This window comes from Pseudopipra pipra, chromosome 9 (genome assembly GCF_036250125.1).
Source record: "Pseudopipra pipra isolate bDixPip1 chromosome 9, bDixPip1.hap1, whole genome shotgun sequence".
In the NCBI taxonomy this organism is placed as follows: domain Eukaryota; kingdom Metazoa; phylum Chordata; class Aves; order Passeriformes; family Pipridae; genus Pseudopipra; species Pseudopipra pipra.
Genome location: NC_087557.1, coordinates 26,898,970 through 26,915,053, shown reverse-complemented (window position 1 = coordinate 26,915,053; position 16,084 = coordinate 26,898,970). Strand labels below are relative to the sequence as shown.

Genomic DNA, 16,084 nt, shown 5'->3' with positions numbered 1-16,084 from the left:
TGGAAACACTGGGTTTCAGCAACCACTTAGCTCTTTTTAAAAATTACTTCTTACTCCAGTTTCATACACATGCCTCTTCCCATGCAGACCAAGAATCCAGGAAAGGCCTGAGCTGCTAGTCCTTGGAATTTCTCTTTCTGACTTCTCCACCTCAGTACAAAGAGCCAGAAAAGTCGACGGACGTGCCCAGTGCACGTCAGCTGGTTGTGCTTAGAGCGGACATTTAAGAAAATAAAACTTTTAGCCATGCTGCTTTGTTAAGAGCTGTTCAGGGCAGGGAAACATTGTAAGAGTGGTGTAAGAGAACAGATGAGGTCACTGCAATGGGTGCCACGGAGGGCAACAGGCTTGGTGATGAGGTGTCAGCTGACAGCCAGGGCTCCTGGGAGCCACAAGGCAGCCAGAGGTGTGCGTGTGCTCTCTGATGAGGCTGCAGGCTGCTCCAGGATGCTGGGCAGCTTCCCTCAGCCTGGTGATCCAAAAGTAAACTACTCATTATTGCTTTTTTTTTTTTTTGTCTGAAGTCACGCACCTAAATGCACCTTGTGACAACAGAAGCTGGTGCTGATGGTTTCCCTCCTGGAAGATTACAATTGTATCAAAGATAAAAGTATTAAAAAAAAAAAAAAGAAAAAGCAAGCAGGCATAAGGCAGGCAACTCTGGCAATTGAGTTCTGCTGTTTCTCTGTCCTCAAAGGAAGTTACACACAACACAGTGCCAGCTGTACAAGCTGCTCTGCACTCTGCAGACACGATACAGAATCCAGACTATTCTACAGATCAGCACCTTCAAGAGGCAGAGGGTGTGGGCCAAAAGGGGTGATCTTAGTGAGCACAGGCATTTTCTCTTTCAAACTGCCAACAGCTGCCTAATCTGAATGGACTGTGCTACATAACTCAGCAACACTGGGTTTCTCATTAAATTCATTGCAGCCACTGCAAAGGGAGAACTGCTGCTCAGGTTAACACACACTCACAAGACGGAGTCATAACTGTAACTCATGGAATAATTACCTACACCTCTGGAAAGATAAAGAACTAAGGCTTTTTCCAACCTTTCTTTGAGATGGGAGAAGAGTAGAAATAGTCTGGCTTCCACCAGAGACTAGCTTACGTTATCCATCCTTACAAGAGAGCAGGAAGAGAGTGTAACAGGCTACCTGGATGAAATTCTGGACTCTCTGCTGCATCACCATCTGCTCAGCAGGCATGCAATGCATACCTCACTTAGGAATGATAATATAGGTTAAAAAAAAAAAACCCTTAAAATAAAATCCCATATTGTTGGGATGATGATAATGGAAAAGGATGTTGCACAAACCTCATCACAGAACAAGCTTTCCCCAAGCATCATGTCCCAGAGCAGGGATCACTGATGCTGGTTCCAGCAAGCAGCATTAAGCTCATGTTGCTGTTTCACATGTACCTGCTGGTGAAGGGAAGTAAAAAAAATAATATCAAAAAATAAAAAGATCATCCTATTTAGTGACAGGAGAAGCCAAAAAAGACAGCAGCTTCTTTCTGTAGAGGGGAAAAAAAAGTTAATTTGGGACAAGCTGATTTTCTTTAGTTTGACAATTCAAAGCCTTCCTGTGAGTCATCCTCTCTAAGAGCACTTGTGTGGCCACAACACTGCTGGCAACTTCCCCTGAGCAGGGGATCACTGTCTTCTGTCAAGCAGCTGGTTTTAAGTGAGGAGCCATCATTACTGCAGTGGAATCAGTGAGATGGGATCTTGTACCAGAGAGGGAGGTGAATGTGACCCTTCTAGCTTAGTGGTAATAGTCAACTGTGATGTAGCTATTGTATTTAAAGATTCTGCAGAAACAGATCATGATGTTCATTCAGTTCTTCAGAGATAAGAGCACATCCACCCCCCCCCCCCCCAAAAGCTCAGTACAGCTGTTACTCTTAGGGGCAGCTTCTTCAGAAGCCCAGAAATCACAATGCCTGGAATATGGCTCTCTGTGCCCTGGGCAAATCTTCTCCACATTTGGGCTGAGGTACATGAAGAGCTGTACAAGGAAGAGAGCTTCCCTGCACTAATGCATTAAACATCATTACCAAATCCCAAGGGAAAATGAAACACCAGGGAACAGATTTTTCTTGTTAATTGCAAAGTATTTGTCATGTGACTCAGCCTGCAGATTGTGACCAGCATGAGGGGTTTTGTTTTTGCTGCTTTTGAATGAAGAGCTTGTTTAATGCTGCAACAGCATTCACAGCAGCTCTGGAACCAGAGAGCATTCCTATCTGCTCAACATAGCTCTGTGCCTGTTTCTAAAACAGAGGCTCCAACTCACGTGCACTGCTGCAGAATTAATGAAAAATCTGCAGTGGCTTAGAGCAGCTGGTCAGTCAGAGAAAGAGGGAAAACCTAAGGGTCATTCTTTCTACTCTACATGGAGCTTAAGGCCTTGAAATACTCCATGCTGGAAATCCAGGTCAAACTGTTTACACGGTGCCTGCTCTGGCTGCTGCCTCTTGGAAAGACTGTGGGGCTCACATGGCCATTCTGGCTGGAGTAGTTCCCCCTCCTAAAGTAAATCAGGAACGGGAATAAGCACAGTTTGAAATAAAGTTTTATAAAATAATGAGTCTCTCCAGACACTGTCTGCAGCAATCTGTTTGACAGGCAGCTCCCATCATCTGCTGAGTCTCTTTCAAACGTGAAGCCCAGCACTTGAGAAAAACAGAGTTTAAGCAACTGGGAACAACTGTTCCCTCAAGGACATGTTCAGTTTGAGCCCTCTCTTCATATGTCACAAGGTGACTCTGTGCTGCCACTTGCTGAGATGTTGGAGGAGGTCTGAGGCAACAGGGCAGGACTGTCCCCATCCTGTTCCCTGAAGGGCCATGCCTCTCTTTTCAGCTCGTTGGAAGGACTAACACTGAACAGAGGCTTTGTGGACTCTAATAGAGTACTTTTCAGTAGATCATCTTCCACCTCCATCTCTTCAGATGGGAGACAGCCTGCAAACACTTGTGAGGAGCCACGTCCCTCAGAGTTCACTGAATTCTCAACTGGGAGCTTTTTGTAAGACAGAGGCTCAGGCTGGGCCAGCACTAATGGTTGGTTACATGCTGGAGCTCCACACGTGTTCTCAACAAGGCAAAACCCATTTTCCTCCTGGGCCACTGGCCCATCTGAACAGTCCATATCCTCTTCTTGTCCTGGTGCAAGAAGAAATTCTGGTCTGTGATGCTTGGCGTGAAAGGGGGGAATCTCTGACACGCCATATTTACTGCTACTCAGGAGTTTTTGCCGAACCTCTGCACCGAGCTGGGCTGGGTCACACCTGCCAACGGTTGAAGACAGTCCTCCAAACAGGCCATATTCCTTGTGTGGTAATTCAGGAGAGAGCGGAAGCGATCTGCATCTCCTCCCAGGAAGCAGGGAAAATTCCTGCCAGTCTGTGCTGTATGCCTGCCGGAAGTGGGACTGGCTGGCTTTCAGGCCCCCGCCTGCCTCCGGAGAGTACAAGTCAAACACGAGGGAAATCACAGACTTGCTTGGCATGTCAAAGAATTTGATCTTCCCTCCCTTGAGGTCCTCCCGGGCACTGAAGGGATTCACTTTCCGGCCTAACCCTTTGTTTGGTGTATAGTAGGGGTCCTGCACATTTATCTTCCTGGAAGGCTTGCGGGAGAAGATATCCGACTGGCTGCGTGACAGCCAGATATTCCGACGGGGACGGGGCGACTTGGGTGGGATCTTATCATCCAAGGAACTCAAACGTTTTACTCCTGGTCCTTTTTCAATTGATCCTGAGTAGAAAAAGAGAAACACTCTTAGCTTAGAGAAGCTCTATATAGCTGTATGTCTGCTTGCTCACAGAGCCTTCATGACAACTGTAAAGAAAAAAGCTGCATTTCTGATGTTCCAAACTATCTTCCATAAGCACATGTCTGCTCCTTCCTTATGAGTTCCTGCAGAGACACAAGTACACCATTCTCTTCTCCTCAGTATATTTTAGAGCCCCTTCAAACCTCCTTGCTGCCAGTACACTGCCACAGCAGAGAGGGCACGGGGTGTTAGAGAAGAACAATTTGCATGTTTCTAGATTTATTGTCCTGGCTTCCAGCAGAGGTTGCCCAAGATCTGTTGGTAATACTGGCCATAAGAGAACAAGTACAAAACTTAGTTGCCAAAGGAACTGGGACTTTTTAACCCTGACAGAAAAAGTCTGAGACCAAAATAAATGCCCATCCTGGTACCATGAAGATTTTAAATAATTCCATCGCAGCCTTCATTCAGTACATTATCCAACACAAAACTAGGATACTAGGGGTAAGTGATTGTTTGACCCTGATGAATAGGAGTTTTAAAGTTGTCCATATGCATGTGTATTTGCATATACACACACATACATATATAGAAATAAAGCTGTTATCACTAGAACAGGTTGGGAAAACGGTAGATAATAACTCTTGAGTGTTTGGAACATGCATCTGCCACTGGCTCTCAAGGTGCCTTTGAAGAGCTGTGTTAGAGCCTTAACAAATGAATATAAAGAAGTGATATCTCCTTTTGATTACCATTTCCAGAATAAGCACATATGGATTTTCACTTTCCCCTCTCAATACTGCCACAGTTTAGACTGCAGTCATTCCATGTAGGAAAGACTATACAAGTCAAAGAACAGTATGTAACACTTCTTCAAGAAGTACTTGTTTTGTACTTGTTTGAAGATAGGGAATTAAATTTTTGGGGCTCTCAAACCATGACAGCACTCCAAGGGGAGAATGCCAAAAATATGAAAAAAGAAAAACCCAACACAAACCAAACAAAAAAAACCATTTTCCTTTTTAACTCACACCTCTTAGATGCTTTCCAGGTGTGGGAGAACCACCACATGCATTAACTCTATGTGGTTTGAAATAGAGAATAATCATTGCAATCTAAAACCATATTACAGATTGATGGCTATGTATATGTGTTGCATATTTATATATACACACACAATGCGAGAAACTTTTTACTGTACTCTAAGTTCCCAATACCAGAAGTGTACTAACATAAGAGACACCCAAGTCAGAATATAGCCCAGGCTACCAGTTTGCTCCCCACACCAGGTGGCACCAGACAGCTTTAGAGAAAACCTTGCAAGGCCAACATTCCCAAGCAGACCTGGGATTCATCTTTTCCTGTCTTTCAGAGTATTTCTAAGTACTTTATAATACTCTTGCATCTTCTGTGCTCTTCCTCTTGAAGGAATTTAAGAAGCTTCTAAATGTTACATGTAACATACACCAAAGAAATTACGTATATGTACTAAGTAGGGCAGGGATAAATAAAAAGTTGATGGATTTTCATATACTGTTAGCAACTTACAAAACCATTCCCAAATGAACTCTAAATTTCCCCTCAAGAGCTTGTGGGCAAAACCTCATGAGGCACTTTAAGAAACAGTTAGCTGTTTTTTCCCCAAAGGACACTCTGTAGTGCAAAGTACACAGCATTGCTCCAGAATAATTTTCAAGGTTCAAGTAAAATTTTTCACAAGGTGTAAATAATACCACATATAGCTGAAATCCCAGGTTTCAAAATATGAAGCATTGTACCCTCTTGCTATTAGCATGCAGCAATGTTTGTGCAATACAGACACTTACCTTTTGGTTTTCTTTCACTGTTGTCAAGGTTCAAGAACTTTCTCTCTCTCTCCGAGTCCTCATTTCTCAGGCGGTTTAACATTTCCTCCAGTGTTTTGACAATATCAGCAAATGAAGGACGTAGCTTTGGATCCATCTGTGAATGGACACAAATCAAATAAGTTCATGTGGGTTTGTCCATGCTATTCTGCTCACACAGTGGACAGACAGAGGGACAATCTGAAGAAACTAAGGAAATTCAAGACTGTTTTAAGTGTGTTATCATTGCAAATGGCATTTCTGTCTATCATACTTCTCACATTTAATTATCAAGTTGTAAACATTATATGCAGAGGATGAATTTTAAACTGACAAGGTGGGAATCTGTCAGATTCATGGCTTGTGATGGGGCTTTGTTTGTTTTGAACAGCTTGAATAGTTCAAGATTTCTTTCTGGACTGTGGTTATCAGAGAGAGATTATGTACTAACATTACTTCAAAAGGGTTATACAGAGCAACATGGCTATGTCATTCTTTAAAAGTTTGTAATTCTTCTATCATCTCCCTGTGGCTTTAATTAAAACCCACCTAAATGGCATTGCTGAAAATGCATCTTTCCATCTGCTAATCAGCCTTACCACTTGATGTACTGGTCTGTCTTGCAAGGAGGCAAGATTGGTTATATAATTTGACCAAGTAATATATTAGAAAAAAAACCCCTCAGGTAAAATATTCCCCCTGTATCAGTTTGAATTTCTCAGTAAGTATTTAATTATTCACTCTAGCAGAAATGGAACTCTAAACAAAGACCAACACTAAAACTGAACTACAGGCCAAGAAGTTTAATTTAAGATAGTAACTTAGAAGGCATTTCATAATTTTGAACATCGACCCTGTATATATGTTACAGGTTTAACTACTGTAGGTATCAGTATCTAATTCACCAGCTGAAAGTTAACCTCATTACAGTAATAACAAAATATTCTGCTTGACCTGATTCCTGTTTCCAGCCTTCTAAAGGCTTTTTCAGAGTGGGCAAGCCCAGACAGATCTCACCTCTACAATGGGAACAGTGGTGCTTTGTGCACAACAAACCTCCAAGACCTCCCTCGTACTGCCCTGCAGGTCCTACGAGATGGATCTTTCTGAAAAGAACTGGTATGATCAGCAATGCCAGAACACCTTCCAGCAACACAGGGTGAAGGGCTAAAAATTCACATGTACAGTAATAAAAACCAACCAAACAAATCGCACTTGAAGAGCTCAAGAGCAGCAAGAAAGTTGTTCTAATGCAGCAGCTGGAATTTCCTGGCATTGGAAAACATTTTTCTGCTTTCCCTGTTTCACTGAAAGAGTAGGGCAGGGGCAACACTGAAGCACACACTGTACTCTGACAAACTTACTAATTTGGAAAGCTTAAGGAGCTGTTGCAAGCTACAGGAAGTTAGAGGAAATAAAAGGGGCTCTCTGGCTATTTTAATTTATGCTAGGTAAGATCCAGGACAAAGGCACCAATGGAAAAGTTACTCAGAGCACCACTTGCCTCTTCCATCCCTGAGCAGCCCAGATTCTGTTCAAATGGAATAAAAGATTCTTCCTCAAGGCAGCAGTTGCCCACAGCTCAGCTCGTGATCGTAAATTTTTTGCATGATCATTTATGATTATGTTTATTAAATATTCACACAAATAGGCTTATAGTTGTTGGGGAGCCTTCCCTGAAGGCACTTATTTAAAAAATCCCACACTTTATAACAGCAAATTAAAGACATTTTAATCCACTATTCATACATGTCAGTTTTTACTGGTTTTCTTACGTGCCCTAAAACACATTTCCCAGCTGTAGAAAACCCCAGGGCTTTGCACATTATTTTGCACATTACTTCAGCTGATCAGCTGGGCTATACAGTTTACATTTTTTTGACCTACTAAATAATAAAAATGTCCATGTCTAAGAGCAAATTATCACACCAATCACCTATTACTGAAGCACAGCATGCTTAGGAAAATGTAAGAAAGCCTTATCTGTTTATCCCCTCTTTCCTTCTACTAGGTGAGTGCTAAGTGAATTCCAGCATGGCCCATGCTGAAATCAGCATATTAATGGCTTGATCACATGAAAGTAATTTACATTTCAATTCGGGGAAGGGATATTTATTACACAAGAATCAGCATTTGACAATAATCAGTAGGAGAAAATCCTTTTTCTCTGACCACACCAAATTCTTAACATGAGAATATAAGGTCACTGCCCCTTCCTTCATGAGCAATTGTTCTCCGAGTTTCTGTGCTGAGAAATTGCTTTGAATCATGCACCATGTGTTTGGATGCAGTACCAATTCTGGAGTCTACAGGTGGGAGTTGATATTTCCCAAGTCAAATCCTACCTCTAGCCAAAACCTTTAGCACTCATGTAACCAAAACACTTCATAAACATGAGTCAGATGTACCAATGTCCTGGTGAAACAAGCTCTGCTGTACTAAGGTGAAACCACAGGAGTGAAGTAGCTTGTCCACAGTAAGTTCCACAAACATTGTTAGAATTAAATTATGCTATCTGGTGTCAAGAGCAGCAGCCATGCCCCCAGTCTCACCTTTATACCGTGCTCTCATGAAGCATGTGCATTTGCACTAATACAAAGGAGAGAGAGCTCGGGTCAAAAATAAGCATCAAAAGCACAAAGAGATGAGACTTTTCTTACAAGCACTCACTTGGACACAGTGCTGGTACTGGTTCCAGTATGGCCTGGTTGTGAGTCCCTGGCAAAGTTTTGTGCAATAAAACTTTTAGAAGTTGCCTCAACTTAGGTTGTGCAAACTGGACAGTCTCAACTTCATCTGAATCTGGTGGCAGCTCAGGTTCTCTTATTTCATATAAACCAGCTTACTATACAATACTAGCAACTCTGTTACAGGATAACCAACAAGAGAGATCTACTTCCTTGGAATTTTCACAGTGGGGAGCCACGAAGGTATCCAAAGTAGTTTAATGCCTGCCCTTGGATTGTTTGTCCCCTCTGTTTGGGAGGGCAGCTCAGAACCCTTTCTTCACAGCTCAGTAGGTCTTTACACAGTAACAGCTGCATTTTGTCAGCCCAAGGATTACCCAGTTTCAGTAAAATCCAACTGGTTAGGATCAGCCTGAGCAGCCTGCAAGAAGCTGTTCAGTTCTGTTTGCCTGGCATGACAGAACACAGAATTGCAAAAACACAAGATGCACCTTTTGGCAAGGGGAAGGGAAGGATTATAAAAACTGCAAGGCACTTTCTGGGTTATCAGAAGGCACTGCTGTTATAGGTAGGCTCTTCAAGCCTCTTCTGTAAATGCTTTAAGCTCTATCTTCAAAAGCCAGAGGGATTTAGAGAACTCTAGTTTAGGCCTCTCCCCTTCAAGTAAGATACTCACGTTACAGCAGTTGAAGGCCAGCTGGAGGAAGTCAGGAGGACAGTCTCCCACCATGTGCTGGAAGGAATCATAATCTAATCCAAAATTCTGTACAAACAAAAACACAACACAGAGATATAAGTGAGGTCTGCTATCTGGCCCAAAGCATCTTCTTTTTAGGGGAACCCTACGTGGAGTTATCAGGAATAGCCAGGAACACCATCTCAACAACCACATGCAGACAATTTTAAGAAAACTTCATGCACACTCTGAACTGCAGCATTCCCAGTGGGGATTACTGATACAGGATACCTGTAAGAGAACAGACTGACTTCAAAGCCCATCCTTCTTCCTGCATTCAACTGCAATCCATTGCAGTTGAAATGTTGCCTGTGTGGATCTGGAAACAATCTCTTATACTGTGATGTTTCACTGTGGTGACTTTCACAGTGCAAATTAACAGCCTGCTATAAAACCAGAGACTTTGCTATGATGAAAATGTATCAGTTAAAATGGTTAACTTTTCTGTGGATGGTAGACTGGTAATACAAGTTATCCAGTTCCTTAAGTGCACGCCTATAAAATGTGAAGGCCAGAGAAGCGAAAGAATTTTACTTACTGCAGTTTGAGACCTAAACAATTTCACATTTTCAGAATCAGAGGGGGACAGACAATTTGGAAGAGCCCCCCCAGAGGGCAAAAAGCTGCCCTGCAGATGTGATTCAACCAAAAGGCAATCGAAGAAAGTAAGAAGTATCTTTGATTAGTCAATTATAGCTCAGATCCACAGTGCTTAGCAGAGTCCATGCAAAAATAAGAGTGAGCTTATTTTAGCTGCTGTTAACCCAGGTCCTGCCCCTTTCACAAGGAGGGGCTGCTTAGTGGATGCAGTGTGCCAAAAGTGCCCTGTTCTGAACCTGGCAAGAAGTCTACATGAGCTATCACTCCACAAAAGGAAGAGTTTGCATTGCAGTGCTCTCAATGTTCTGCCAGTTAGGGGCAGAAAAGAATTCCCATGAGGATCGCAGCTGCACCAAGTCTCTGGGAAAGTGTCTTCAATGGAGCTTCCTACAATAACAGCATAGAAGAACAAAAGCCTTTTACAGGCTATTTTTAATGTAGCACCTATTCATCGTATCTTTGGCAGCAGTGCCAGAAGTTCTAAAGGCCAGGCCTTTATCATGGCAGACTCACCACCTCCCACCAGCCTTATAAATGTGACACGTACCTCTGTGCGAGGGAGATAGTCTGGATCTGCCTGTATTCTTGCTATAATCTCACACAGAATTATACCATAGGAGAACACATCTGCCTGAGAGAGGAAAAAAAAAATTAATAGACACATGGTTCAGTTATGAATACTGAGTGTTCTTATCTGCCAGGGAGTCTCTCCTCACCCCAAATGGCTATCGGGGAACAACTAAACTGGCACCACAGCCTTACAACACCGAGCAACTGCATTATTAGCTAACATTTTCCACTGAAGAAACACATGCTCACAGTAAAGCATTCTTGTTGCATAAACAGCAATGGTAACTTTAAAACTCTTTCAAGAATAAAAGAGAAAAACCCACCAAACCACTCTTAATTCAGCAGTGTGAAACCAAAACAAACTAAAAAATAATCCTTCCTTGCATAAAGAATGGTGAAGTTGCATTTGATGTCCTACAGATGGGAATAATTAGCCAAAAACGTGACATGCCTATGTATCCCTGTGGTTAGAAAAACGGGTTTAGAATACACATGATCAAAGCTTATCCAGAACATTAATACTGCTTTTAAGAAAAAATACAGTTGTCTCTTCTCAGGGTTCAATAACTCTGGAGAAAACAGTGTCAACCCCAAAGCTTGAGATATCCAGTAGCACTGTACACCAGCCTCAATTCCCATGATGCTCAACAATCACTTATCTGACTACCCCTGGAGCTGCACAGTTCCTCAGATTTCCACCCACCTGAGTTTTTCATGTAACAAAATTTAGGACAACATGGAATACAAGTCTACAGAGCAAAAGCTTGCATCCCTCATCCCATACATATCAGCCAGGTTTACATGTCACCTTTCATGCTGATGAGGTGTAAGACCTGCTTCCTCTTTAATCCTCCATGCCCCAGGGTTGGTGAAGAATGTGGCACCACAGACTTGGGTACTTTATTATTAATTTAGATGCATTGTAACTCTTTAAAAAGCTTTGAAATGGTAATTATTACATTAATTACTGAGGTAGCTAGTGCCTTCCTGCAAGTTAAAACTACTACCAATTAACAGATTATTGACTACTAGCTATAAAGAGGTACAGGATGTGGGTTTTATCACAGAAAAGCTGCACTAGTAGGGCTGAAGTAAGGGAGAGAAAATCTTGTGTAAAGAAGAGCTTGATTGAAAATACTGTTTCCAAAATCCAGTGTGATCTGATCCTCCTCTGAAAGAAACATTTCCCAATGACACAAATAGGAAAACTAGTAAATACCTCTGGAGAGCATTTTTATCTTATCAAGAAATCTTACCTTAAGAAATGCTGATTTATATATATACACATATACACACACATAATTGTACAAGTTTACATATAGGTTTTACTTCTACCCAGATTTCACTAGTGTATGAGAAGCAACTTCACCACATTTCTCTTGAGACTTGGTTAAATGAAATTGTGTTACATCAACAAACCATTATCACATTTTGGCCTGTGGGGTGTTTCAGAATAGAAATAGCATCACAGAGAAAAACCCTAAATCTAATTCTATTTCCATGTAAGATTACATGGAATTAAAAATATTAGCTATTCAACTCTCACTCTTCCTAAAACTGAATGACCTGAGTACAGAAATGTCACAAGTGAAAACAGCAAGTTTTATTATTATTGAAATTCTAAATCTTGCATACAGCTACTGAAGAGAAATACCTGACAACTAACATTTATATCATGTACCTACCTTTTCATTGTAGGGTTCATCTCTGAGAACTTCTGGTGCCATCCAGAAGGGTGAACCCACCACTGGTAACTTCTCACTATATAGATATGGGATAGATAGGGGGAAGGGGGAAGAGGGGTGGAGGGAGAGAGGAAAGAACCATTAATAAAATGCTCAAGCATTGCTACTAACTTTCCCAATCAATAACTCACATTTTATTTCTAGTTTTTAAGTGCCTGGCCACTTTGGGGGGAAAAAAAAAAGTTTATTTTAAGGTCATAGCTGTTCAATAATTTTTATTTCCAAACTCCTGGCAGATTTGGCTCCTTTATCTGTACATGGAAAGGTTTGTGGACATCAGTTTCAGGCCAGATGCTGAATTATCCATTCATCCAGCAAGACATGCAGGTATCCATCTCTACATGTATACTGATAAGCAACTCTGAATGAAGTCAGCACAGCCTGTCTGCAAACTGAATTAAAAAAAAATAAAAATCAAGATTGACCAAATGAATCCTTTAATAGGCAAAAACTAAAAGTAATCAGAATAGATCCAATTTGAAAAATCTGCAGTTTCCATATGGCTGAATACTGGGGCCTTAAGAAAGACCTCCAGCCTGTCACCCAGCTGACCTTGAGGGAATACCTATTAAAAAAATAAAGGCCTTTGAAGGCTTCAAAATAGCATGGCTTGCTATCAGCAAACTGAGAACAACAAAGCTGCCTTTCAAAATGGAGGCAAGATTAGATCAAACCAAAATGGTGCCTAATGTAGCAATTCTGTTAAGTTGTTTATTTCAGTAGCTACTCAAGCTATTACTGTCAGTTTTCAGTTTTCAGGGCATCTAAAAACTGGTTATTAAGAACAACTTAAGGCACCTGTAGTGCCTTCCTGATTTTGTGATGGGTTCATTCGAATACCGCTGAAGCTTTCAGCACCTCACGGGGTGCCCCAGAGGAGCTACAAGATACACATTGGCTGCACTTATCAGTATTTTGGAAATTAAGACTTTGTTAAGCTTTTACATCAATATTTCACCAACATTAACACAAGCCTTTAGGCCTCCCAAGATATGGTTTTAGGATACATGCAGTCTAAAAACTGTACATAGCTGAGATCAACTTTTATTGTTCTCTTTGCAGTCAAAAGAGCTGGAAGGCTTTTATTTATTTTACTCAGAAGCACACACTGGAGAAAATCTGACGGCACATTTCACAGTCAGAATACTCTGAAATACACAAGTTAATATACAGAGAGAACAATGAAATCCTTGTCCTCGACCTCCCTAATGGAGGGATGACAAAAGGACTATTTCCAATTGTGACAGTAGCTTGGGACAGTCACCTGTGCATTCTTCAAATGAGTTAAGATTATAATTTCATCCTAGAAAAAGTAAAATGGTGAACTACAGTAATTTTATAATTAATTTTACTCTTTGTTATAAACCTGGATCTTAACAACTAATCCAGACATTAAAATTAAAGGGAGTACTAGAATGCCCCAGATACTATTTATGAAAATGGAAAGACGCTAAAGTTGCTTGGAATCAACAAATGACATTTATTACAAAATCATCCCAATCCAGAGTGTTGGACAGTATTTTTGTGGGGTTTTTTAAACCCAGAATTCCCAAGTACCTGCTTAAAAGATGAACTGAAAAGCTTGAGTAAATCATCTACTCATTGAAACATTTTTGAAGAATAAATGTCACCACTAAACATCAAAATGGACAGTAATTAAGGCTGGAACATTCTGGCTATCCAGCCTGCAGTTCCAGACTGAAGACTGAGGATATTTTTTGCAAACTCTGTATCAGAATGCAACAACAGCCTCAGGGATCTGGCTCTGACTGGAGCTTCTGACCTGCAGTCTCACTGCAACTCTCACTCTGTTTAGATTAGTTCACATACCTGTGATCAGGAATTTTCTCTGCTAAACCAAAGTCTCCCACTATTGCTGAGTATCCATTCTCATCGTGTTTTATTAAGCAGTTCTAGAAAAAGGAAAAAAAAATAAAACCAAACAGAAGTGTTATTGTGTGGGCATGAAACATCTATAACGTTTGTTTTATCTATTTTTAATCTGGAACTACAAAATATATTTTGGAACACATTCATCTATGAGAAGCTTTTGTTTGAGAGCAACCACCCTCTTCCCCTGCCCTCCTCCTGCACAATCACATCTGTCAAACTTGAGATGCTGCGAACAGCCTTCCACTTAGTTAATAATCCACTTAAAAACTTGCTGAGAAGCAGGCAGCCACAGGCAGCACATACCCAGCTAGGTAATAACAAGAATTGAATTATTTAGCTCCCTTGTGCTCAACTACATGCAATGCACGCTGTTCACTATGACACTTTAAATTTTCTCTTTACCATTTACCTGTACCTGACCAGAATACAAGATCAGAGCAAACTCTACATGCCTTTGTCTATTTTGCTACTGAAAAGGAACTCAGTGCTTTGCAGCAGCTTTTCATCAGAAAATATAAGATGTGACAGAGTTACATGCGCCTTTAAAGTCTCAACATTCCTTATTTTACAGTGCATTTAGAAAACATGATTTAAGGGAAAAGTCTAATAAAGAAAAGCTGTCAGTCTTTTCCTTTCAAATGTGCCCTCCAGTGTCAGGATGGAGGGCAATTTAAGGACACACACAGATAATTCTGGGCTGGCAGCAGCACATCACACACAGAGCATTATCGATTTCTTTTTGTTATTTATTTACAACTCTGAGAAATATGCTTTGACCATTCCAATACCACACCTTTCCCCTTCTCATCAAATGAATCCATAGCTGACTTCCCTCCATTTTTTGCTGTCCTGTAATAGGTAGAACAAGACAGAATTCATTCCCTTCCCACATGCCTTGTTCTGTATCTTTCTGCAGGCAGTACAATAGCAGTGACAGGCAGCAAAACCACTGCTGATTCCTACTGAGTGGTACCCTGCATTAATTAGCTAAACAGCAGGAAACACTTTCTAGCTTTATTGTGCTTGGATATACAAAAGCCCCTCGCTGACCCCGACCATTAGCTTGTCTGTATAATGCAGCTACCAAGAAAAGTGAGTCCCTTGTCTAAAAGATCAAGTTCAGGTCATCACTGTTTATATTATTCAGAGACGACCATGGCTCAGGCCATGAAGTAAGTTTTCTTCCTGCCAATTAAAAGGTTAAGGAAGCCATTCCTGTGATCATGTAAAGAAAATGCATGCCAGCCTCTTGAAACGCATGCCAGGCTCCTGAGATGCAAAGCTTTATTTGTTTAGCATGACTCAAGTATAATAACTACAGTTAGCTTGGGGATTCATAAACATGTACCAAGTTAAACCAACTGTGCTTACCCAAAGAGCAGCAAAGCTTCTCAGTTGCGGCCTTTGTTATCTTGTATCAAAGAGCGCATTCATTCCACTCGCCTCTCTTTAAACATTTGGTCATTCTAAGTGGACTTAAAACTGAGAAGGATAAAACTTTTCTGAAAAATCTTACTCAGATGATTCAGACAAGTGGAATTTCGTTGTGTACCACACAGAAACAAGTCCATGAGGACACCAGAGATTTTGCACTATTCAAGAAGGCTGATACTGTTTTATGCAGAAAAATTTCAGGTTGTTTTTCTGCCGCAGATTTCTCAGCAACTAAAGATGATTCTTAATTCAATGTTTTTTGAAGAAATCTCTATGATTCATAAACACTAGTTTTAAAATCTAGATTTTCTTCTTCCATTACCTTTGACTATATACATTTTGTTCATTTTTAGTAGCAAGACTGCAACACTTAATTTTACCTTCTGAGTTTTATGGATTAGCGTTATTCTCCAATAACCTCAGGTCTCCAAAATTTCAGGGAAACATTTAAAACCAGACTATTGAAAGAATTACTTTCAACATAAATAAAAATCTGTAGAAACCTATCTACTGACCCAAGGATCTGCAATAATTTACATGGCTGCTTTGATACCAAAGGGAGCCTTAAAATCAACATCATCCTGACAGCAAATATTCCTTCAGCTTCTTACCAGCATCTAATCACATCCCATTAGACAGCGATAGGTCACCAACTGAAGATGAACAATCCCACCCCCCAACAAGCCCCAGGCAGTCCCAGCTCTCAGGTACAGCACTGAACCATTATACAAGTAGGTTATTCCCAGATAAATCATAAATTAAGCCAATGCTGCTTGACAGCTCTGAGC

The 16,084-nt window shown here is 41.0% G+C and overlaps 1 protein-coding gene across 4 annotated transcripts in view; it reads right to left on the bottom strand.

The window, feature by feature from the left end:
• Positions 1–2,569: 2,569 nt before the first annotated feature.
• The window catches only part of TESK2 (testis associated actin remodelling kinase 2), a 104,264-nt gene continuing 90,749 nt past the window's right edge, over positions 2,570–16,084 (bottom strand). For all 4 annotated transcript variants that reach the window (XM_064665361.1, XM_064665362.1, XM_064665359.1 and 1 more), the window contains 6 exons: positions 13,800–13,882; positions 11,910–11,985; positions 10,202–10,285; positions 8,995–9,081; positions 5,614–5,749; positions 2,570–3,768 (listed from right to left, as the gene is read on the bottom strand). In XM_064665361.1, the coding sequence (XP_064521431.1) occupies positions 2,756–3,768; positions 5,614–5,749; positions 8,995–9,081; positions 10,202–10,285; positions 11,910–11,985; positions 13,800–13,882 (1,479 nt within the window). In that variant the 3' untranslated portion in view covers positions 2,570–2,755. The remainder of the gene's footprint in view (positions 3,769–5,613; positions 5,750–8,994; positions 9,082–10,201; positions 10,286–11,909; positions 11,986–13,799; positions 13,883–16,084) is intronic.